General features: G+C 41.6%; 1 protein-coding gene across 25 annotated transcripts in view; it reads left to right on the plus strand.

The window, feature by feature from the left end:
* Positions 1–24685, plus strand: part of DTNA (dystrobrevin alpha) — a 185145-nt gene that overhangs the window by 101400 nt on the left and 59060 nt on the right. For 14 of the 25 annotated variants that reach the window (XM_079982632.1, XM_079982643.1, XM_079982650.1 and 11 more), the window contains 4 exons: positions 1289–1356; positions 6539–6619; positions 17389–17526; positions 20355–20568. In XM_079982632.1, the coding sequence (XP_079838758.1) occupies positions 1289–1356; positions 6539–6619; positions 17389–17526; positions 20355–20568 (501 nt within the window). Of the gene's footprint in view, positions 1–1288; positions 1357–6538; positions 6620–16309; positions 16464–17388; positions 17527–20354; positions 20569–24685 lie in introns of those variants that run through there. The other 11 variants (XM_079982652.1, XM_079982656.1, XM_079982641.1 and 8 more) reach the window with 2 other exon arrangements.

Below are 24685 nucleotides of genomic sequence, written 5' to 3' on the forward strand. Positions count from 1 at the left end.
TATGGATGACAGATGAGTGGCCCTGCCTGTTTGTCAAAATCCCTTGCTGGAGCAATGTTAAAATGAAGAGGAAGGTGCTTCAGAGACCAGTTTGGCAAACTGCTCCCTGAACCACCTCCCCTCTCCTTTAAAAGTCATTCCAGGTGTGACTTCTTTGTGCAGCAATGGGGGTGGGGGGGAGTTTGCTTTCTTTCGCTATTGGCACTTTCCCCCAAGGAACAGGCACGTGCACTAAGAGCAAGCAAACCCAGTAGTTTTCACCTTCTTTTGGTTGTGTCCATCTGTTCCAAGGAGAAACAGGCATGCACACCAAACTGAGCAGGATTTAACAACCACCTGTCAGATGTTAAGTGGGGGTTAAATCCTGCTGGGAACAGGCACCTGCAAAAGAATAGAAGCGATGTCAGCTAATTGAGAGGTTGCTGTGGTTTGCAGAAAATGATCTCACAGGCCAACTTGGACCTATTGGGTAAGCCAAGACTGGCCTTTGACCCAGAGGTTCCTCAACCCCTGCCTTAAGTCTACGTGGTCAGCAAATTTCAACATACAGTAATGTGTTCTGTCCAGTCATTCTTGCTGTAATGGTCACCACAAAGGAAGCTTGCCCCTTTTCAAGTCTGTATGGTTTTCAAATTTCCTCACATTTTTATAAAACAGTGGTACCTCAGGTTACGAATTTAATTCATTCTGGAGGTCTGTTCTTAACCCGAAACTGTTCTTTATCTGAGGCGTGCTTTTGCTAATGGGGCCTCCCGCTGCCAGTGCACCACCAACTGTTCTCATCCTGGGGCAAAGTTCTCAACCCAAGGTACTACTACTGGATTAGTGGAGTTTGTAACCCAAAGTGTTTGTAACCTGAAGCGTTTGTAACCCGAGGTACCACTGTAGAAAAATTATTATCTGTTTAAAATAGACATCAACCCATGGTAAAAAGCCTAGTAGGGACAACTCAAATGCAGTATTTCACATTGACTGCCTGTGAAAAGGGTTTAGCAGTTCATCTTAAAACAAGAGGCACCCTGAGCAAAATGATGAAATGGTATGTTTAAAAGTGGGCACTGATACTTTCAAACAGAACCAAACATTATTCTTTGGAAGAGACAATGTTAGAAAAAAGGAGGTGCTTGAGGGCAAAATCTAAATCATACATTGTTGACAAAGATATCCCCAGTGTTCTTTGGATATATAACGGGGGAAAAATAGTACACTGGAACATTTCAGACATTTTTGCAAATGTGTTCAGCTTACGAATGATTCTGAAGATATGTTTAATATTTTTGTTGACTAGAATGATTGAAGACTGTGGGAAAAGAGGAACCACCATGGCAGAAAGGAGACAGCTGTTTGCAGAAATGCGTAAGTACTGTGGCATTCTTTCCCCCAGTAGATGAATTCTTTCTTGCAAAAGACCAGCAAGACAGAATGTAACTTTGGTAAATATTGCATGGATTTGTGCCTTGGGCAAATAGGCAGTTGTTCTGCAAAACAGTGGCTTTAAAGTGCTTTAAAAGTGCTTTTAGTGTGAGGCAAGTTGCAAGAATGTGTACTTAATTGACCTAATGCTGTCTTTTTGTAGTTCTGTGGATTATTTAAAAGCTGGTTTTCTACCATATCAGTTACTGCTAAGAGATCCAAGGTGAGGAGATTTGAGAGGGGGGGGGGAGGGAGAGGGCTTGGAGAGAAAAAGGGAGTGTGAGCAATCATAAGCACTGGCTCTCATTTACAGCATCAAATGTCAAGCATATTTGGTGATCCTCTTTACTTTGGATGCCTTGGACTTTGGAGCACTAGACTGAAATCTTCCTAGCTTTACTAAAGTGTTTCGGTTTTCATTTTCTTAATTAAAGTATGTTAACACTGTCCTGATTAGAAATGCTTTCAGTCACTGAGGAATGACAAGTGCCAACCCCTGGATGCAACTTTAATTTCAAATAAATATGCTGAGCATTGTCATCCTAGCATGTAAACTGTTTTGTAAACCTTGTGTTTGTTTTTGTATCAGATGTGTGAAGTTGATCATGATTATTTCCATTTCACAAATGAGCAATTGAAGCAGAAATATAGTGATATGTCAGAACCTAGCCCATATTTCCACTGTGGAAGTCATATGCAGGTCTTTTCAAGTCAAAGCCAATAGTCTCTTCATTGTACTCACTTATATTAGGAGAAAAGTGAAGCTTTATCACTTTTTCTCCATTCAAAATGGTCTCTACCAGAGAGCGTGAGGCAACCTTGGCTATATCGTTCAATCCAGCAGGTCTTTACATAACCATGATGTATAAAACTGGATAATACAAGTTGGATTTAGGGTGATTGCAAATGTTGGTGATTATAAACATACGTTTAAAAAACTGCTTTCTAGTTAACCAAAGAAGCTCTCAAGAAGTAGAGAGCTTCAGAAACTGAGATTCTTGATGAGCTGACTGCTAATCAAGAGGGTCTCTCCTCTTTTGCCAGATTAGATGCCAATATGTTGGTTGCTTTATAGAGTAAAGCTACCTTTACCTTCTAGGAACAAGGACCACAAGTAACTGAAGCTGACAGTACTATGTTTAAATAAATATTGCAATGGGTTGGATCCAGACAAAGTTGGCTGAGGTTAGTTCTCATGTAAATTAATTGTGCCATTGAATTAAATGGAACCTAACTTCAACTAAAGGGACGCAGGTGGTGCTGTGGGTTGAGCCACAGAGCCTAGGACTTGCCGATCAGAAGGTCAGTGGTTCGAATCCCCACGACGGGGTGAGCTCCCATTGCTCGGTCCCTGCTCCTGCCAACCTAGCAGTTCGAAAGCACGTCAAAGTGCAAGTAGATAAATAGGTACCACTCCGGCGGGAGGATAAAACTGTGTTTCCATGTGCTGCTCTGGTTCTCCAGAAGCGGCTTAGTCATGCTGGCCACATGAACTGGAAGCTGTACACAGCTCCCTCGGCCAATAAAGTGAGATGAGCGCCGCAACCCCAGAGTCGGTCACGACTGGACCTAATGGTCAGGGGTACCTTTAACTTTAACTTTAACTTTAACTTTAACTTAACTTAACTTTTTAACTTCAACTAACTTACAGCTTGAAGCACATTTAGCTGAGGGTCTGTGTAAAGCTTGGCATAAGCTAGAGCCATGGTTCCCCAGGGACCACATGAACATTGATTATGGTTTTGGTGGACCACTTAATGATTTCTCTGCCTGTTGTAGCAGTGGTAATGCTCTGTGCTAAATGCTGTATGGTTTTTGGTTGAATTCAAATTGTAATACAATAAAAGAAATAAAAGAAGCAATAAAAATACTATTTGAAATCAATATTTAATGTGGACATGCCACGGATCACCTGAGTGAACCTCGTGGACTGCTGGTAGACCATAGACCACAGTTTGGGAACTCCTGAATTAGAAGAAGAGCTAGATCCACTTCTAATAGAATGTGAATGGATATGGGAAAGGGCCGTTTCCACTGTCTTTGACTTAGCAAGTTTCACACAGAATCATAGAGTTGGAAGGGACCCTGAGGATCATCTAGTCCAATGCCTTCAATACAGGAATATGCAGGGATCAAACCTGTAACTTTGGTGTTATCAGCACCATGCTCTAACCAACTGAGCTATCCAGGCTCTGCTAGAACACTGCTGCTTGAACCCTGACCAGTTGGAACTAACCCTGTTTCAGCAGAATGAGCTTAACTAAGTTTTAAGATGTGATGCAGAAGTTACTGGTGAAGATAGTCCATGATGGCTGATCTTTTATTTCTGCAAAGAGGACGATCTTCAATCTGCCAACAATAGTCTCTTACGTTTTACACATCACTGTTCCCCATTTGATGTACAAAGACAAGATTCTAATTGGCACGAAGGTCAAAGGCCATGAGGGGTTCTAATAAACAGAACACCTTCCATTGAGCTGGCACCTAATTAATAATAATAGGAGAGACAGATGTTTCCTGATACATACGTTGAAAAGTGAATGTATCCACAGCAGTTGCTGCTGGCTTATGTTATCTATTAGAAATACAGTTCTGCTGAACACAAAACACCAGCCAGCTCTTACAGTGTATTACTGTATTTTGTCTACAAACTGTTAATCATCATGGCACATGAAACCATTTTTTTACAAAAAAAATTACATTGTTGCTTATTCATCTGATAACTTGCTTTTCGTTGTTCTTCAGCATCCAGATCGGAAGTCTTTCATTTGTAGAAAAAAATGTTGAGCGGTAGCCAGAATACAAATAACAATGATAACAAAACTACATTCATCTGGGACAGAAGCAAAAATCACAATCCTTTTTGTTTCTGGATGTATGCCAATAAAAGCTGCTTTTTTTACCATGGGTTTCTCATTCAGTAATACAATTGAGTGATAAGCAAACAGAATCATTAGGCAGAATCAGGTATCTGGCTGACAGATAAAGAACAGAAGAGTTTGCTTGATGAAGCGAATGGCCCATTTAGTCCAGCATCCTGTCTCACTGTGGCCAGCCAGATGCCTGTAGGAAACCCACAAGCAGGACCTGAGGACAACAGCACTCTGCCTACCTGTGATTCACACCAACTGATATTCGGAGGTATACTGACTCTTGACAGTGGAGGTAGAACATGGCCATCATGGCTAGTGTCTGTCAATAGCCTTGTCTCCCATGAATTTGTCTAATCCTCTTTTAAAGCCATCCAAGTTGGTGGTCAACACCATAAGAGCAAGTTCCATAGTTTAACCACATGCTGAATGAAGAAGTACTTTCTTTTATCTGTCCTGAACCTTCCAACATTCATCTTCAGTAGATGTCTACTAGTTCTAGTGTTTACAAGAGTGTGAGAAAGACGTTTCTCTATTCATTTTCTCCATACCTTGGAGAACTTCCATCGTGTCACTTCTTACTCGCCTTTCCTCTAAACTAAAATGTCCCAAACACTGCGACCTTTCTTCACAGGGGAGTTGCTCCTGTGATGGAGGAACACTCAAGAGAAGTTTCTACCACCAACTTTCTTGCTGCCGGTGGGTCATACTCTGTGGTAGTTGCTGCTACCACCCTCCCACTTACTCTTGCAGCCCAGATGGGAGAGGAATGGATATATGACTCTTGATAGGAATGGGAATGTTTCTTTTTAAAAAAAAAAAAAGAGGAAGGAGGAAAGTAAATTTGAGTATTGTGCTGTGTTTGTCACTTGAGCTGAGGGAAACAGCTGGGACCACTAGAAGGGGTCTTCCAAGCAAAGTCTTAGTCCACCAAGGATAAACCATCTTGTGGGGAAATGAAAAACTTTGAGGATGAGACGGTAAATAGTTCAAGGGAACTTCTGGCAGGGACAGATGGCATTCAAGCAGCCAATTGGTTAAAGGATCTAGTTGAGAATGCTTGGCAGATGGAGAAGAGAAAGGAGAAAAGTAGGCAAAAGTGTAGTGAGCAGAACTGAGAGAGAGGAGAAATAATTGTGCTTCTTTCTTTCTTTTTCCTGACATGGAAGCTTGATATTTCATGGCCGGACATATTTGGTTCCTGGGCTATAATCATAAAGCCAAAATAGAGGGGGCTTTTTCATTTTACCAATAATATTTGCGTTTTAGATCCTTTGATAAGTCTTTCAATTTCTTATTGACGCACAAACAGAACCTTCCCCGTAATTTGTCTCCAATCTCTTGTTATGATCCGTTCCCTGAAGTATCGTGATGTGCACATGCTGTGATCTTTTTCTTAGGAGAGTATCAATCAATCAATCAATCAATCCAAACTTGTTAAATGTCATTAGTGCATTCAGAATTTGTCCTATTTTTTTTAGTTTTACAAAGGGTTATGTGTATTTTTCTTGGAACGGCTGTTTGCAAGGCTTTTGTGTTTTTGTAGGGTCATGCAAATCACCTAAATATAACGCTTCCCAGCTTCATTCAGCTCGACTTTGCATATTTTCCCCACAGCTGCAATTGCTCAAACTGGCGGTCCAAAGTCTCCTCTCTCACATGCATATGCAAAGCAGCTTTATAAGCAGCAACACTTTAAAAACCACTAAATTTGGCTTAATGAAAAGGTAGCAGAGGCCTACCTTTTGACTTTTAATTATCGCAATGCAAGATGCTTCCAGAAAGGTTGTTGCATGGCCCTCCTTCCCATTTGCCCCTTAATTTTTTTATTTTGTACTCCTACCTCCTTGTACAAATCTTACACTTAAATATATGGTTTGCAGCTAAAATAGATTAGTAGTTTGCATTCTGGTATCTTATTCTGAACTGATTCTCATCAGTGGGTATTTGTTGTAAACTTCATAGTTAAATATTAAAATTACACAGTGTTGTCCTAGAATTGGAGTGCAGCCATTTTGTTTTTTAGCCTGTGGTTAGATCAGATTGTGTGTTTTTTCTGAATGACAGATACAGAAGGTTTATTCTTTATCCACTGCTAAACTATTTTTAACACTGCATTCTTCCCATTCTCTCTAGTTAGAAAAGACAGCCTTGAAAATGCTGAAGGGAACATTTCTTTGTTTTCTCTCTTTTGTCTGTGAGGTACATGCACAAATTGCAACTATCATAGCATATGCATAATTTTCTGCCACTAGGGGCTCAAGATCTGGATCGCATCCGTTTATCCACCTACAGAACAGCATGCAAGCTTAGATTTGTACAGAAGAAATGCAACTGTAAGTATGCCACTGATTAATTCGAATTACCATCATTAATCTTATCTTCCACTTTAGAGTTGTGTTGGTTCCCCAGTTGAAATGCAAATAGGAATTTATTTTAATATGCAAGAAGCTAATAAGAACACCTGGTTCTTCAGAAGAGCATGTTATTACACTACTGCTAATTATACTTTAAAGTTTAAATGTTTGCATGTGGATGAGGATAAAAGAGAGTGGGTGGAGCTTTTTAAGCACATCTACTTTTCCCTTATCAAAAGGATGAGATGAACTATAAAATAAATAAAATTCCCCCCTTTTTTTGTTTCTTTTCAACACGATTAGATTTGTTCATCTTACCTCTAAGATTACCTTGTGCAGCTGGGTGGATACTAATTTTTACCTTCAGAATTTTCATTATTAGAATGGAAAGCAATTTTTAAGTGGTAAATGGGTCATTATAACAAGCCATTCTTAAGAATGCTACATCCTCCTTATACCATTATTTACAGCTTTTATATAATATTTTGCATACTATAGGACCAAAACAGCTCCTGAAATAATTAACATGGCGTTGATGGCATCTGATTATTTTTATGTATGTATGGTGAGAGCCAGGGACGCAGGTGGCACTGTGGGTTAAAGCCTCTGCGCCTAGGACTTGCCGATCGAAAGGTCGGCGGTTCGAATCCCTGCGGCGGGGTGCGCTCCCGCTGCTCGGTCCCAGCGCCTGCCAACCTAGCAGTTCGAAAGCACCTCCGGGTGCAAGTAGATAAATAGGGACCGCTTACCAGCGGGAAGGTAAACGGCGTTTCCGTGTGCGGCTCTGGCTCGTCAGAGCAGCGATGTCACGCTGGCCACGTGACCCGGAAGTGTCTCCGGACAGCGCTGGCCCCTGGCCTCTTAAGTGAGATGGGCGCACAACCCCAGAGTCTGTCAAGACTGGCCCGTACGGGCAGGGGTACCTTTACCTTTACCTTTATGGTGAGAGCCAGTGTGGTGTAGTGGTTAGCGTGCTGGATTAGGACTCGGGACGCCCAGGATTCAAATCCCCATTCAGCCATGAAGCTTACTGGATGACCTTGGGCCAGTTACTGTCTCTCAATCTAACCTACCTGACAGGGTTGTTGTGGGATTAAATGAGGAGGGGGGAACCATGTGTGCCACCTTGAGCTCGTTGGGGGGAAAGGTGGGATATAAATGCAATTAATGCATAAAATAAATTATGGTAACTATGCAGATCTGAAGGATGTGTCTCTGGGATTTGCTAGAGGGAAAGCTCCCTTATTGACTCTGTTTCCCAAATGGAATATGAGAACTTCCTAATAAGTAAGATTCCGTGCACTGCATACCCTGTACTTAATATTGGCATATGGCTGAATCCGGTGATATTCTGCATGCCTGCTTGCCTTATTTATATAAAAAAAACAGAACTTATTTCTTTAGGTATTATTGGAGGATACAAAAAAAGGGTGAAGCCAGCCAGCCTGCTTGCTTCATCAGAGCTGCTGAACTCAGTAAACCCCTTTGCTGTTGTCCTATACATGAGTGTAGCTGTACTGATCTGTTGTGTATACATTTAAGTAAATAGAACTACAACAATAGCCGATAGGAGGCAAATGGGGCAAGTCTGTCCTGCGATGTGTATCCATTTCCATTCTAGCAGGTTGCACGTGTATATCCAGCATCTAGGGTGGTTGTGTAATGGACAAAATGCCTTTATTAGTGAGTTGTTGCCAGTCAAGTACCTTCTGCCTTTCTCCAGACATGTCTCTGCCACATCTGTTGCTTTATACTGATGTAGTTACACTATATCCAATGATCATTCACAATAGTACTTAAACACTAGCTCAGTGCCCTGGTCTGCGTTGCCTCATCAGTAAATGCCACAATTTGTTGCTGTGTGGTCTGTGTGCTGGATTTTACAAGCTCATTTGTCAGTGAAAGAACTCACATCAATAATTATATAGAGAGTCCTATGGCCTGATTATGTACCTATTTTTTGTAATGGGCTTTACATTTTCAGTCCTTGACACAGGACTGCAGCCTAAGTACTAACATATTCAGCTGTACTCCATTGCTTCAAAGCAATTTGAGGATTTTTTATTCTCAGCAAGCAGCTAAAACGCACACCGCTCCTTAGCTACTTCCTTTTACTAGACTATAACCACTTTTATAAATCCTGGTTCACCCATAACTTGTACTCCATACATATCGCCAAGATTCTAGAAGAGTATTCTCAGCACACTGCTGACAAATGCACAAAAGCTATATTCCATAGGATTTGGTGATGGGTGGCTTTAAAAGAGCTTTTGACTGTTCATGAACACCTAGTACTTGCAGTGTGTGTGTGTGTGTGTGTGTGTGTGTGTGTGTGTGAAATATCACATTGCCTTACATTTTTCAGAAGGTAAATTTAAAATTCTTTGGTTTTCCAAAAGCAGTTTATATGCTTCCTTATCAATTAGACTTAGCAAGCTAAGTTGTCCAGTCACAAAAACAACAGCAGATTTGAATTCCTCACACCCAAAAACATATTTTAAAGACCACTCATTGAAGAAATCTGCAAAAATTAAGTTTCACCCCCTAAAATGACACACACCTTACTGGTTCAGTGTTATGTCTGAACCAGGGATCATGGTTTGTTTTGCTCAGACAAACCATGGCTAATAAGCCTTGACTTGACATCATAATTTGCTGTGAGCAAAACAAACCATAATCTCCAGTTGAAATGTACCACTAGGTCAATTATCAAATGCCACTATGCCATGGTTAGTTGCTCCTGCGCATCCAAGGAGATGAGCAAAGTGAGAGCCAATGTCAGCTAATACATTGGTATAAATATAACATGTATAGTTAACCTTTGGCCCTCCAGATGTTGTTGAACCACAACTGCCATCATCTCTGCCCATTGGCCATACTTGTTGAGGCTCATGGGAATTGTAGTTCAGCAACATCTGGAGTGCCAAAGTTCCCAACACGTGAAATATAACAAATCTAGGAAATACACAATCATCACAATATAATTTTACTGCAGTATTTGAGGTTGGTCATGCAGCTTAGGTGTAATGGATAGGTAGTTGAAGCAAGCAGTAGATGCCATTCATGGTTATGGAAACACATGTCAAAACTTAAGTAGAGAACAGTTAGGGTTCAGTAGTTTAGGTGTTAAGATAGCAGGATCATGAACAACAGAACTGAGTCGAAAATGGGAAGTGTCAACTTCTATAGCCTGAAGCACTGTATGAACACCAGAATTCTGGATTTCCAGAAATACCTTCTTCCTCAGCATAAAATGTTTCATTTGCTGAAAACTATGGCTTTTCAGATTTTATTACTTGTAGCAGTTATTAAAAAGCATTTAGGATGATGAAATCTCAAGCACACATATGATCTCTCTGTGGACCACAGCAGCGGAGGCAGAGCCTAACAGCATACCATAATCAAAACTCCATTATACAATTAAACAGTACTGTACGGCTGGAAAACAACCGCCATCCTTGGTGGGCCTTACTCATTGTGCTGCATAGTTATTCTCCAGTGCTGGCTGTTGAAAAAGCAAGGCTGCTGATTTCCCTAGATCAGAATAAACAGTTGGCAGTTGAAAACCTTGGATTTAAAGCCAGGCTGATGATTCTAATATGGGGTTTAATTAGAGCTGACAAACCGGGAGTTCATATCCCTGATGGTTTTTAATTTGGCACCTTGGGGGTTTCAGTGTTGTTTTTCTCCTCTGTTCTCTTTTGAATGAAATACTTTTTGCTGTGTCTCATCAGGAGAACAATACAGCTGTTTTCATGGGGAATGGCGGAGTGTGATGACCGCGGAGGCGACCTTGTTAACTTCCACGCCTTCCCCAACTCTAATCCTTCTCTTCCTCATACTCTTCTGCTCAGTTCAAATAGTAGCTAGGCCTCAGAGGCATGTAGGCTAGTCAGCTTCAATTTCTTACATACCTCGGGGCCTCTTTCTCTTCTGCCTGTCACTTTATGTTAGCCTTGTGTCCCACCCTGTCTAATGAACAATAATTCACATCTGTAAATTAAATGCAAGTGCTATTAAAGATGTACTCACTTCAGATATTTTTAAACACATTGTGCTCTGGGCCTGCCTCACATCAGTGGCTATTATATCATCAAGCCGGCAGCAAAGGAACTAGAATCAGAGTGTTAGACTCAGATGCAAAAATGAAGTTCCAATATGGATTTGCAGCCCATGCTTTTTAAACCAGTTTCCTAGGTGTGGTTCAATCCTATGCAGTTCTGAAGCAAATAACATTTACGTCACTTGCACTCAGCTCACGATAGGACAGGATCCTTGTTCTCCAATTTACCTGCATTCCTTGCAAAATCAGTTCTTTGTCTTTTGTTGCTAAAGGGATGCAGTCAAATTAAATAAGCATAAATCCAAGGTGATGGGGGCTAAGTTGTGTGGCAGGTGGTGAGGATTTGTGGCATTCCTGTTCTAAGTTCCACCATACTTTAAAAGTTATAATCTAGCGTCACCCTTACAGTATAATGACATCAGTAGTAATTTCTTTTAACTTGGACCAGAGTGTAATGCCATCCTGTTCTCTGATTACCTAGTTCTTTCATTTATTTACTATGCCTCTGTTTTTGTGACCATCAAATAATCTCATTTTCCTCTCTTCCCTGAAAATGTCTTTGTTTTGGATTTGTAAATCATCTTCACATTGTGTAAGATTAAAAATCTCTGTTTAAGATACCCAGACTCTTACTCCACCTAGGGGTTCAGGGAACATCATCTAAAATTGCTGTTGCCATGTTCCAACAGAGTATAAACTTATATATAAATGTCAGTGTGCATAATATTTTACCCAAATCCCATTTATTTCTTGCTTTTCTAATTTATATTATTTCCATTTATTGCTGATAGCCCAAGATATTTTTGTGTTAACCGAAACTGTTCCTCTATTCTATTGCTTGCTACTGTCATCCAGTGCATTTGATGATGCAGCATACAATTTTGCTGAGGTGCTACCGAGGCAATAAACACTGGATTCTAGTATTAGTCAGGGAATGTGGATGGATGGGTGAAGTATCAGTAGAGAATGATGCAGTGTAACTCTAAACATATTTATCTGGAAGTAAGTATCTTTAAAGACGCGGGTGGCGCTGTGGGTTAAACCACAGAGCCTAGTACTTGCTGATCAGAAGGTCAGCGGTTCAAATCCCCGCAATGGGGTGAGCTCCCATTGCTCGGTCCCTGCTCCTGCCAACCTAGCAGTTCGAAAGCACAAAGTGCAAGTAGATAAATAGGTACAGTTCCGGCGGAAAGCTAAACGGTGTTTCTGTGCACTGCTCTGGTTCGCCAGAAGCGGCTTAGTCATTCTGGCCGCATGACTGTAGTTGTACGCCGGCTCCCTCAGCCAGTTAAGTGAGATGAGCGCTGCAACCCCAGAGTCGGTCACGACTGGACCTAATGGTCAGGGGTCCCTTTACCTTTACTTTATCTTTAAAGTCAGTTGAACTTCTTGGAAAACATGGTTCGCATTGAACTGTTAGGGACTTACAGCTTTACAAACATTATTTGACTACCATATAATCTGCAGCCGAGTTTACATTTATTCTAGTTACTTCAATATATTCCTTTAAATCACATACATTTTCTGAATGTGGGTTGGCTAGGTTTGCCAGATAAAATTAAATATGTTATTGATAATGTACTGTAACAGTAATTAAGTGGTATATATGCAGCTGAGCATAATGATGTCCAGTGGCGTAGCATGGGTTGTCAGCACCCGGGGCAAGGCAAGTAATTTGCGCCCCCTAACCCGTGGATTTGCACCCCTAACCCATGGATTTGCGCCCTCTAACCCTAACCCCCAGATGTTGCGCCCGGTGTGGCCGGCCCCCCCTGCACCCCCCACACTACGCCACTGATGATGTCTACAACCCATAATGGACAGGTGTCAATTTCAAAAAGACTGACCCTACCCAAAAAGATGTAGCCCAGTGGAACAGTGTGATTTGAGTGTACAGTGGTATCTCGGGTTAAGTACTTAATTCGTTCTGGAGGTCCGTTCTTAACCTGAAACTGTTCTTAACCTGAAGCATCACTTTAGCTAATGGGGCCTCCCGCTCCTGCCACACCACCGTAGCACGATTTCTGTTCTCATCCTGAAGCAAAGTTCTTAACCTGAAGCATTATTTCTGGGTTAGCGGAGTCTGTAACCTGAAGCGTATGTAACCTGAAGCGTATGTAACCTGAAGTACCACTGTATTGAGTTGGTTTAGTAGCAAACAAAACATCAACCAAATTCCCCAGTAACCTTGTAGTTTTTACTGCTTCTTCAGACCCTAATGCTGGTTACTTTTCAGAATGCAGTTTTACTGGTTGGGCTACAGAAACTTAATGTCTGGTTAACTCAAGTTCAGAATGGCACTTCTCTTCTTTCATTTCTGCTTGGTCAGTTAGTGTCTTGGTTCTATTATTCATGTCTTTCCTATATATTAATGTTTCACTTTTTGTATCATTAGGCTGTTCAGAACTCATGCATTATCTTTGTAATCATCACAATTTTGTAAGGTAGGCTAGTATTATTATTCCCATATTACATAAGTCGGGTTAAGGGCAGTGAGAAAAGCCTAAGGCCACCTAGCAAGTTTATGAATGAGATGAGATTTTAACTGTGAGCAGCTCATTTCACAGTTCAGACTTTACTAGCTAGGACTGCCATGTGCCTGACTCAGTAACATTGTAAATTAGAAATGGGGTGAAGTCATGACCTGCATTTGACAGGTCAGTTGCCATAATAACAATTCTCAATAAAGCATTTTTTTCTTCTTTCACCTCCATAATTTCTTATTTAGTCATGCTGAGAAAATGAGAAAGCTAACTCTATAACCAATCTATACAGACATTGGTGCAAATACAAATATATTTTTTCCCCTTTGAAACAGCAGATTTCTTAAGGGAACAGCAGAAATCCATGCGCCTTGGTTTTTGTTAATTTGATGCAATACGAATATATGGTTAATATGTAAGAGCACATATATGTACTAGCCACTGCCATCTAGTGGCTAATAATGTAGCTTTCTCTAATCTGTATTACCTCATCCTCAGGAAGTGGTATAGAACTCAATATCTGAGGCAGGTTCTTGACAAAATGCAAGTGTTTCCTCTTTCATATGAAATCTCAAGCTGCTACTGGTTAAATACTGCTTGACCTTTCAGAATATCCCAAGCAAGGCTTGCTAATTTTATTCAGTGTTGTTGCTTTAATATACTTTCCATCAAATTATTTTGGACAGAACTTAGGGAAACAGGTCTGTAAATTCCTGGATTGTCTGAGATCCCCTTAAACAATGGTAGTCCACTAATTCTCCGACATGGATGCCAGTCCTAGCAAGCTTATATGTTTTAAACAAAAACTATTTTGAGCTCTTAGAAATGTTGAGTGAAAGCCATCTGGTCCTAATGACTAACTACAGTAGTTGTTTTAGTTTGTGAATGAACACTACACATGTATTCCATGCCAGCTGTATTAGACAGCTATTCAGCTGCACTCACTGAAAAGCTGGTTCATGTGTGGCTGTTTCTCACACACCTTTGTCTGAAGTCTGGAGACAAATTGGGCCATTATTAAATTTAAGCCAATCTCAGCTGAGCCACTGCAAGCCAACTGTGGGTATGGGAGTTGTAATGGAAGACCCATTGCAACTTTTCTTAGGAAGAAGAAAAACATGCTTGCTTGTTATTCACTGACCCGTCTTGTGAAGGAAAGAATAATACAAGAAATTTGCTTGACTTCCCAGCTTTATTCTGCAAGTCTTATAAGGTGCTTTGTGAGGGCACCTTACAAAGAAAGTAAATGCTCTTCTTGTGTACCCAGTTTTCAACCTCGTCTCTTAATGGTCCTACTGCTTCTCTGGCTGGTTTCTATCTTCTGGAGTATTTAAATAACTATCTATAGTTTCTATAGCTTCCTTAAGTGCCCCAAATATGTAGTCCTTCAGAGGTATGTGTGCACACCGCAACACAAAGGGCCTACCCTAATGTTAGGCAGGATAGGATGACTGCCTCAGATGGCTGGTGATGAGTGTGGAGCAGGGAATCTTGGCAAATGGCTGGAGGAAAGAGCTACAGGAGGAGGCCAAGTGGCCTGCCCTGTGCCCCATCAGCTAGCCTGATGCTCTCAGGTGTAGTGGGAGGGTGTTGTCAGCGTATTCTGTACAAGGAATTGCCGGTGGGTGCTATCTTTTCCTCAGATAGAAAACATCTCTTGATGCAGCCCTGGATACAAATAGATATGTCCTTGGCGTTTGTATAGCACTAATCTACATTCCTGAACAGGTGGTTTTAAACCAAAAAGTAATTTCCTGTTCATTCACAAGAGCAGCTGAAGTACACACATCCAAGATTCCTCTGGCTGCACATGTGCTTCAAGCTGAGAGGAGGCTCACATAGCTTTGTAGAGTTCTAGCCAAAATGCTTTTATAATTCTTCTCTCCTTCATCCTGCTCATAACACCCTCGTTAAAGCCATTTAACGATTATGCCTGTGTGGCATAATCACAAAGCCGATTTGGGGTAAGTGCAATGTTTGATTCTATAGGAGTGCTCTGATGGTGTTTCCTGCTTGGCAGGGGGTTGGACTCGATGGCCCTTGTGGTCTCTTCCAACTCTATGATTCTATGATTCTATTTAGGGAGCTTTGTGGCTTAGGACTGATTTCAGTGTGGGATGAGGTCAAAATTCTCAGGATTTTGTCTCAAAATAGGAGCTGGGGCAAGGTTTCATGAAACCCTCCCCACCTTTCTGTGGTCTTTGAGGTGGTGGTGATAGTGCATTTGCACACATTTCTACTGCTGTGTAACATTTACCCCTAAGACATAAGCCTGGAGTGAGGGCAGGAATATTTGCTTTTGCTCAGCTTTGGGCTTGGCCGCCATCATTGCCTAGTCAAATCTCACTGCCTGTGTGGCATAATCACAAAGCCGATTTGGGGTAAGTGCAATGTTTGCTGCCCTCACTGTGATATCTTATGGGTAAAAATGTTAAAGGGGAAGTGGCTCCAGCAGCAGGGAAAACACAACCCCCTGTCACCAGCATAGGCGTAGCCAGGACTGGGGCGGGGGACAGGCCCTCAGCTTCTGCTCAGCTTCTAACCATTGAGCAGAACCTCAGTTAGCCATGTATTTTTACTCATTTTTATTGATTGGGGGCAGCTACCCCTCCCTGCCCCCCTTGGCTATGCCCATGGTGACCAGCAAGTAGGGAAAACACTTGAATCTAGGTTTACAAGACCTCCTGGAAAAAAGAGTTAAAGGGATGGTTTTCATCAAGCAAGGCCTGATGTCAACTGGGTTTCCCATCTCCAAGTATTCTTACAATGCAAGGGGTTGGACTAGATGGTTCTCAGGGTCCCTTCTAACTCTACAATTCTATACCACGCTCTGCTGACCTACCATGGTCCTATTGACCACCTGCTTAGAGTTCATATAGGAAGAAAGTGGTTAGGGTTTGAAGAGGCTCTCTCTCTCTCTCTCTCTCTCACACACACACACACACAGAGAGAGAGAGAGAGAGAGAGAGAGAGGGAGAGAGAGAGAGAGATGTTACACTTTAGGAATGTTTGTGACATACTAGTGAGACTGAAAAGACATCATAGTATGAATTGCATCATAATAGGGCATCCTAGCAACTAGTAGCTTGCTAGGGTGAAAAAAAAGCCAGTCTTTCCTAGCAGCTGGTCCTTCCTAGCAGCAAGGTTTGCTTCCTGCAGGGTGCAGGATCTGTGTGGCTCTGCCCAATGATTAGAAGCTGAGCAACAGAACTGCACAGAATCTTGTCTGTGCTGTGCAACAGCTAAATCAAACTGGAAGGATCGACCTACAGGGCAGGCAAGCAAATATTCATTTATTCTTTTATTCCCACATTAGGTGCCTTTCTGTATAACATTGTGGGTGGGTTGAATTAATTTTAAGAGAATAAAGGAAGTTGTGTTGATAATCTCTGCTTCTTCTGATGTAATTACTGTTTTCTAACCAAATATATGCCCTCTTCTGTACAGTGGAGAGATTGCAGGAAGTGTGTAAAAGGTAACTGCTAAGTTTCTGTAGCTTCTTTCATTCTTTGTAATCTCTTCAGACATAAATCCTTTGAGGATTGTGTATGAAACAGTAATGCAGTAGCTCATTCATTCATTCATTCATTTGGATTGTATCTTCACCTTATATTTGGTTAGAGCCATTGTATGATAAATGAATAGGAGCTGGCTAGTAAAAATCCACCCCAAAGTTCACCAGACTATGCCATATAATTCCTGTTAGGCAAACAGTTCAGTTGAGTTTCAGTTCCATATTGGCCATAGTCCCTAAGAAGAAATGTTACAACACAATTCATAATGGGGTGGACAACACAACTCACAATTTGTAGATAGTTACAATGAGCAAGAGCTCAGCCAGCCAAAATTAGTTTTCATTACAGCAGTCACAGATGATAGCAATTTACAACAAGAGATTCAATAGAAGCAGCATGAGACTTGGATAATGCTAAAGTGTGAGATGCTGACTTAATGAGTAATTCTTTATATCAATTATCTGATCGTTTCAAGATCTGACTGGTTTCCCTTGCCCAAAAGCAGTTGGGGAAGAAACATGTTTCTAACCAATATACAGTATAAGCAGAGTATTTTTAAAATCCAGATGTTACGAGATCCTCAGTTTCTCCCGTGTCACAAAAGCATAGGCTAAATCTAGACATAGTGTAAAGTTGTGAGCCTGTGCTAGGCTTGGGCTCAGGAGCTGCCTCTTGCTCCTCCTCCAGTGTCTGCTGCCCTCTCCAATGCCCCCACCCTCTGCACCTTGGCCAGAGGGGGTACCCAGAAGAGGACCACCGGTGATGGCCTACAGGTCTGGGAGAGGTTCATACAGGATAGCCATGGTGACAAGAAATTGTATGCAGGCAAGAATATTTGGGGGGCTTCAAGAATAAGGTCTGACAGACTACCTATCCCCCCCCCTTTGTTTATAATGCTTTGCAACAGCTGTGATGCAGGTGGCAATGACTGGGCAGGCAGCACCCCGCTTCAGTTCTGCAGCAAGATTAGGCCCAGTGAATAAAAAGAGACCCAACTGCTAAGTAACCATTTGCAATTCTGTTCTGTCCATAAAGAGGCCGCTCAATTCTTTTTACAGGCTGGTAACTATTGTGAGCTTCTTTAGAGGCTGTGCCATATTCAGTTGGGTTTTCCTTACCATTTAAAGTGTTCTCATTAACCAGATGGGAGAGAACAAAACAAGTTTGAAGTCTCAGTTTATTTATTCAGTAAGCAGAGTTTAAAGAGCCTGCAGCAAAATACAATCCACCACTGGAAACCCTTGGGGCAAGAGAGAACTAAGGGAGACCTTCCGTGTTTCTATTCAGTAGGCAGATTTTTAAAAGGCTGCATGCCCAAAATGACTGGTGAGGGGCATCTCTTGGCCCAAAGGTTTTCTATTGTGTCTCCATTTATTTCAATAGACGTATCTGGGTTTTGCGAGATTTTTTTTATTGATTACTTGCAAAAACCCTTGAGATGTCGAGTATCCAAAGGAAATGTTTGCAAAAGCGTGATTGTTTTTAAGCTTGAACACAGAGATGTTAATGCATCCTTACAAATTATCTCCCTCCACAAAGCCATTGTTAGCACTCCTGGGTGGGGTGGGGGTGCAGAACACAGGCACCAGGCTTGTGGGATTTTTTGCCAATAGAGATCCAGCAGGAGCCTTCGGGGTCAAATTTTAAACACCTACTGAAAACTTTTTTATTCTGCCAGGCAATTAAGAACGTATCTTTCCACAATGGATAATTGAGGTCTGTTTTTAACTTTTTAATACATGATTTGTTATTGTATGTTTTATGTATTATTGCTGTAAATCGCTTTGTTATTTCTTCTTCTTCTGATATAGCACTATATAACTGTTTTTAGAAATAAATACAGTTACTTAACCTCTTCGCCTTCCCCCACGACCTCAGTGTGACTAACAGAATCAGGGTGTGTGTGATTTAGATCAGACAAAAGATGCTGTGGAAGGTTAAAAACCTCTTCCCTAGCAGAGCCCTTCCAGTCAATGTCACCTTCCCCAAACTGCTTTAAAATAAAATGAAAAGTCAGGAGATTGCTTCATATAATTTATGTGTCATAATTTGTTTGTGCTTCCTTACCCTGTGTGGTATATGGTATTTGGATGTGTGTGTGTGTGTGTGTGTGTGTGTGGGTTCTGGGATGTGGGTGGCGCTGTGGTCTAAACCACTGAGCCTTGGGATTGCCGATCAGGAGGTTGGTGGTTCGAATCTTCACGACGGGGTGAGCTCCTGTTGTTCGGTCCCAACTCCTGCCAACCTAGCAGTTCGAAAGCACGTCAAAGTGCAAGTAGATAAATAGGCACCACTCCAGCAGGAAGGTAAACGGCATTTCCATGCGCTGCTCTGGTTTCGCCAGAAGCGGCTTAATCATGCTGGCCACATGACCCGGAAAAACTGTCTGCGGACAAACGTCAGCTCCCTCGGCCAGTAAAGCGAGATGAGTGCCGCAACCCCAGAGCCGTTCGCGACTTGACTTAACTGTCAGGGGTCCTTTACCTTTTTATATATGGATTCTACTAATTTCATGCATGAGATCAAAAGGGCTTGTTGCATACTGCAGTCCTGAATCACCAAATGTCTTGGAATTCAGGTCATCTCAAAGGGTTTGCCACATGTCAAAGTAGCTTGTGTGGAAGTTGATGGACGTTAAATGGAATGCTGGAGAGAGCCAATCAGTGCTGGAGCAGCCTGTTAGGACTGGACTTCAGCTTCTAGGTGCAAAAGCTACATAAAGCTTCAAAACTGAAAAAAAAAACACCTCGTGCCTTTCTTTTTCTTCTTTTTGCTTTATAAAATATATTTGGCCTTTTATTAATTTAGTTTCAATACTGCTTTGGCACACAACATGTTTTATAATTCTCTACAGTTCTCTATAAATATGTATCCAATCGCCTGTAGATGTATTTTCTTTTTAATTCCATTCTGGTCTAATGAAATGAGCACCTGAAAAGGAGACCTATGTTTCCTTTGTGTATAAAAATGACAATGTTTTGGTGGGCAAATGATTTTATTTTTTAGAGTTGTTGCATCTCCTCCTCTTGCCTCCCCTTACTGCTGCTGGCTCCCTAAAAAACCCCCATCAAGGAGTCTCTGGCCCCCATGCGTCATTGGTAAGGGGTGGGCTTTTCCCTTAAGCCAGCCATTTTCAGGATGCACCTTTTTTCTTCCATATGGAAAGCACAGAAGACATCACTGATTCTCTTGCTGTGCATTGGTTCGGGGCACAGAGAAAGACCATCCCGCCAAAAATGGCTTGGAGGAGGAAACCCATCCCAAAGGCCCATGACAAGGGTGGGTGAGCTTTTGGGGGGGTGTACCCTTTGCTTCCCCCACATGCATGTCAATGGACACAGGACTGCTATTTTGATTTTTACCCAAACTATACCTGTAAACATGGCATCATGGGAAAAGCAAAAGGAGGCCACTCCAAATTGTTTCACTCCACCAACTTCCCTTGAAACAATTTTGTACACCCCCGCAAAAAAACAAAAACAAAATGAAGCCCCACTCACAAACCAGCGGTGGGGGGAGAAGGTGTCATTTCAAGCAGATCTAAGTATATATTTTATCTATCTGTCAAAATGCTATAACCTAAGATAGGATTATTTTCTGTCTCTTTTGTGGGTATTTATCTGATTGTTAATACTATCTTGCATCCTACATAGTGCACTTAGTGGATATTTGGAATGTAATAGAAGCATTGCGGGAAAATTCATTGAACAACCTGGATCCGAACATAGAACTGAATGTGGCTCGAATTGAAGCTGTCCTGTCCACAGTTTTTTACCAACTGAACAAACGCATGCCAACTACCCACCAGATCAACGTAGAGCAATCCATCAGCTTACTACTCAACTTCCTGCTGGCAGCTTTTGATCCGTAAGTTTTCCTTCTTATATTATTGATTTTAATCTTTCCACAGAAAAATAGTACCAAAGTGAAATATCAGTTTGAGCTGGGCCTTGGACAAAGTGAAATTCCCGAATTACTGTTGTTGTTCAGAACTTTCTTAATTATGACTATAAAAGCTATATGTTACACATGTAGATGTGTGCAATATTACCTTGTTGCCTCGGGGATTGGAGAAGTGGGAGTTGGAGGGAATGCTTAAATCTTTCCCTCCCCACCATTGTCTGCTCTCTCTCTCTCTCACTCACACACACACACACACACACACACACACATGCACAGCTTTACCAAAAGGGCCATTGCAGTAATGTGCATGTAACGTCGAGTTTGGCCCCAAGCAGAACACTTCAAAATGCAAAATTGTTCCATTCTTTGGGTATTATTATTGCTGGTGGAAACATCTGCAGCAGTGTTTATTCTGTAGCAGTGGCATGGGGTTAGTGGCTTATTGTTTGAAGGAAACTCTTTTTGCTGCAAGCTTAGGCAGCTGTGAGCAATTTCCCCCTTTTCCTTGTTAATGTAGCAAACTCTGAGATTCCAACAGAAAAAATGGCAATAGAATTCATGTTATTACTACTGCCTGAAACCTTGCATTTGAAGGCCTAGGAGAGGTGGAGACAACCAAACAAATGTGAATTTATAGGAAAGAGACATCCCTAATGTCATGTTACAGATGAGCGTTCTGTGTATATATGTAAATTACGGTAATTGAGCATAGGATCCATCAGCATGTTATTGGCATTCTTAAAAGCATCTGAATAGCCTGAAATTACAAACTGGATTGACTGGGATCAGCTTTGTGCTTCGACAGGTGCAAATTATCTATTACCTCATTACTGTTTTCTATTATGAAAATGCACTGGTTGGAAATCCACACTATTAAAGTACCATTAAAATAAGTTGCCTTGTGTTCCCGCTTGCCTACCCACCCCCCCCTCTTGCCCTCCTCCCCAGCACACACTTGATGGAGTTCTTGCTTGGCATTGTGTACCTTCCAGAGTCAGATCAACTGGTACAGTTTAGTCACCATGGCAACACCTGGGGTGAGGTGGGAGGGAGCAACCGTTCCACATGACAAAGTAGCAGAGGCACTGTGTGCCTGTATCCAACCAGCTCTCCTGCCCTCTCCAAGGAGAAATTGTCAGTAGGCTGTGAAACTGTGGCCTTCAGTGTTTGGAAAAGATTCCACAACAAGGCAGAAGCTCTTTTTAAAAAAGAAGTAACAGTAAACCCTGAATTCTTGACTCTTCACAAGAACGGGGAAGAAACCAACTGAGAAAGCCTGGGCACATGTTTTGCTGCCCACTGCCTGTAAGTCTCCCTCCCTCCCAACAAAACCATCACTGTGAAAATGAGATCATTCGTAATACCCACTTTGTTTCTGGAGTTTAGCACTGCAAGGCTTTGAAGATGCATACAAAACACCATCCCACAGAGGAAGGAATGGAAAAGTACTGCTTTTCTAAATGATGGGGTGATCTATGTTAACACAGTACTGCTCTCACATAGAATGTGCTCAACAACTATTCTACACACTTTTGGTAGCTAGGTAATTGTAGGACCTGGAGTATATCCAAAAATGCAAATTGTTCTAAAATAGCAACTGCTTTCATTTCAAGTACTGTAAATCAGAGCTGTCCTCACTATGCTGACATAGTGCTTGAAATTTGTGATTGAATTAATAGAGGGGTAATCAGAAATCCTAAATGTGAGCCTCAATGAGCCATATAGCCTGATAGGATGGATGAAGAATCCCAGGAGTTCTGGGCAGGAAATGCATTTTATTAATGTCGCCTGGTGTGGCAAAATATTAAAGACTCAGTCAAGTGGAATGACCATAGAAATGTTAACAGAGTTTCCATTCTTGTTGCTACTTAAGATGTAGCTTAGCAATTTTGGATTGAAGGTTTGAGTTATATTAACAGTGCAGGCCTGTGCCTATCTACTCATGCTTAGGCCCCACTGAGTTCAATGGGGCTTCTTCCCAGGGAATTACATATAGCAAAGCAGCTCCCCTAGCTAAATATGACTGCCTGTGTTATCTGCATCTGGATGCCTTCGTCTGCAACAAAGCATGTCTTCTCCATATTGGTCTCTACAGCCACAGCAGGCACTGTAACTCTCCAATGGTTTGACTTTACCCCCAAATGCACACTCCTCTATTGTCTCCCAAGACAGATGGATGCCAATAACAACAGTTATCATGTAGCCTATTCACAGTGAGAGCAGGAAACACTGGTCTCACCGTGAATTGGCATCATAGATATACTTAGTTATATGACATTGTAATGTCATCATGTTAATCATATTATCCCAATGGGCTGCCAGCAAATTAGTAGTGGCCGCCATTTTATCCCAGAGCAATCAGAATGAGCAATCCTAACAAGAGCCTTAAAGTCAAGTTGTAAGGAAATATCTAAGTGTCTTTTGATGCAAGGCAGGGTGGAAATCTTTTAAATGGACAAACTGTACTCCTAATTGCAGGGAACTCATTGGAAATACATTTGGTGAAGGCCCACAAATCAAAGATGTGTGTAAGGAAGGCTTTTCCGAGGTCAGAGTATAGGGTCTTTGATTTCTACCAAGAGGTGCAAATGAAGGCATTTTCTTCTGATCACATCTAGTTTGGTTCCCTGACGCAGCTTGTCACTCAGTTCTTTTTATCAGCAATCACCCCAATTGCATGTGCAGAGAGACAGGGGTTTCTGCTTGCTTCCTTTAAACCAGACTCCTTATTTTTGCCCTGAAATATATTAAACTGTTTTATAAATGGGACAAGGCAACATTAAGTAATGCTAGGGAGTGGGGAGGCCACCTGCTCATTTTTTTTGCTACTGGTTACAACCCACTTGCAGCTTTGATTATCTGCTGCATTCATGCCATTAAAACACACACACACACACACACACACACACACACACACACCTCTATTCCTATGTTCATGGCAGGCACGTTCTGCTCAGTAAAATACATTTTTCAGAATATATTATCAGAATAGTATAAATACAATACAAATAAAAGGGGGGGAGCTCATGCTTCATTATTTTTAAACTTTCACCTACTCTTATGGAGAATAATACAGCTTATTTCCAAAGGGAAATCTAGATGAGGTTTTGTTAAATCAGCTTGGAAGTGTTATTGGCTCTGATAGAGTATGCAAAAGCATGCACAGGGTTTTAGTCATATGCTATAGATTTTGTTTTGTGATAGCCTCTAGCTAATATGGTATAGAGTAGTACTATTGGCATTCGACAGCTGGAGCACCCTGTGGCCTCAGGTCCTTTACTGATGTTTCATATGCGTTAGAGGCAGGAGAGCAAAGGGCATTTCCCTACCTCCTCACTTTTGCAGACAAGTACAGCGTGAAAGAGAATTACAAGGGAATTTTCAGCCCTTTATTCTGTTCACTTCATAAGTCCTTCTGATGCCTTTACAATAGCCCATGGCCAGTACAGAGGAATGCTGCCCGTTCATGTAATAAGCACATCTCTTATGGTTGTTAAAGTCAGTGTGATCATGTTTTGACAAGTGAAGTTGTTGATCAGTCTACTACCCAACTGCATATACAATTGTTGACTGGATGAGCACCACAATACATTTCTCTGATGGCACAGTTGGTTCTTTGAGTGTTGTTCATTCTTGTAGAGAACTGAGTAACATTTAAATAGAAATATTTTCTCCATCTCTACAAGTAACGCAGTTGACTTCTTCATTTATTTTCTGCCTCTGTGCCCTGCTCCACTAGCCCATGGGCTTGCGGGAGTGGTTTAGTGCAGTTATGTCAAAATACCAGAGTGATTCATTCTAGTGCTTATAAGAAATAGTAAACTCACAGCAGAGCCAGCAGAGCCCCACTGCCTTGGCAGACGCAGGACAAACACTGCAAGAGTGGGAAGTCACCATTACTTGTCCACACCCAAGCAAATGTTTAGGCATTCTTTCTACACAAAGCAGCCTACTTCAGTTTGGCCCATCAATTCACCTGACCGGTGAGGCCATAGATGGCTACTATCCAAAGCTTACAGATAGCTGTCCTCTCTGGGCCAAGAGCCCAGCATCCCAGGGTCTACAGATAAGCACAGCATCA

This window comes from Podarcis cretensis, assembly GCF_951804945.1.
Source record: "Podarcis cretensis genome assembly, chromosome: 7".
Classification (NCBI taxonomy): Eukaryota; Metazoa; Chordata; class Lepidosauria; order Squamata; family Lacertidae; genus Podarcis; species Podarcis cretensis.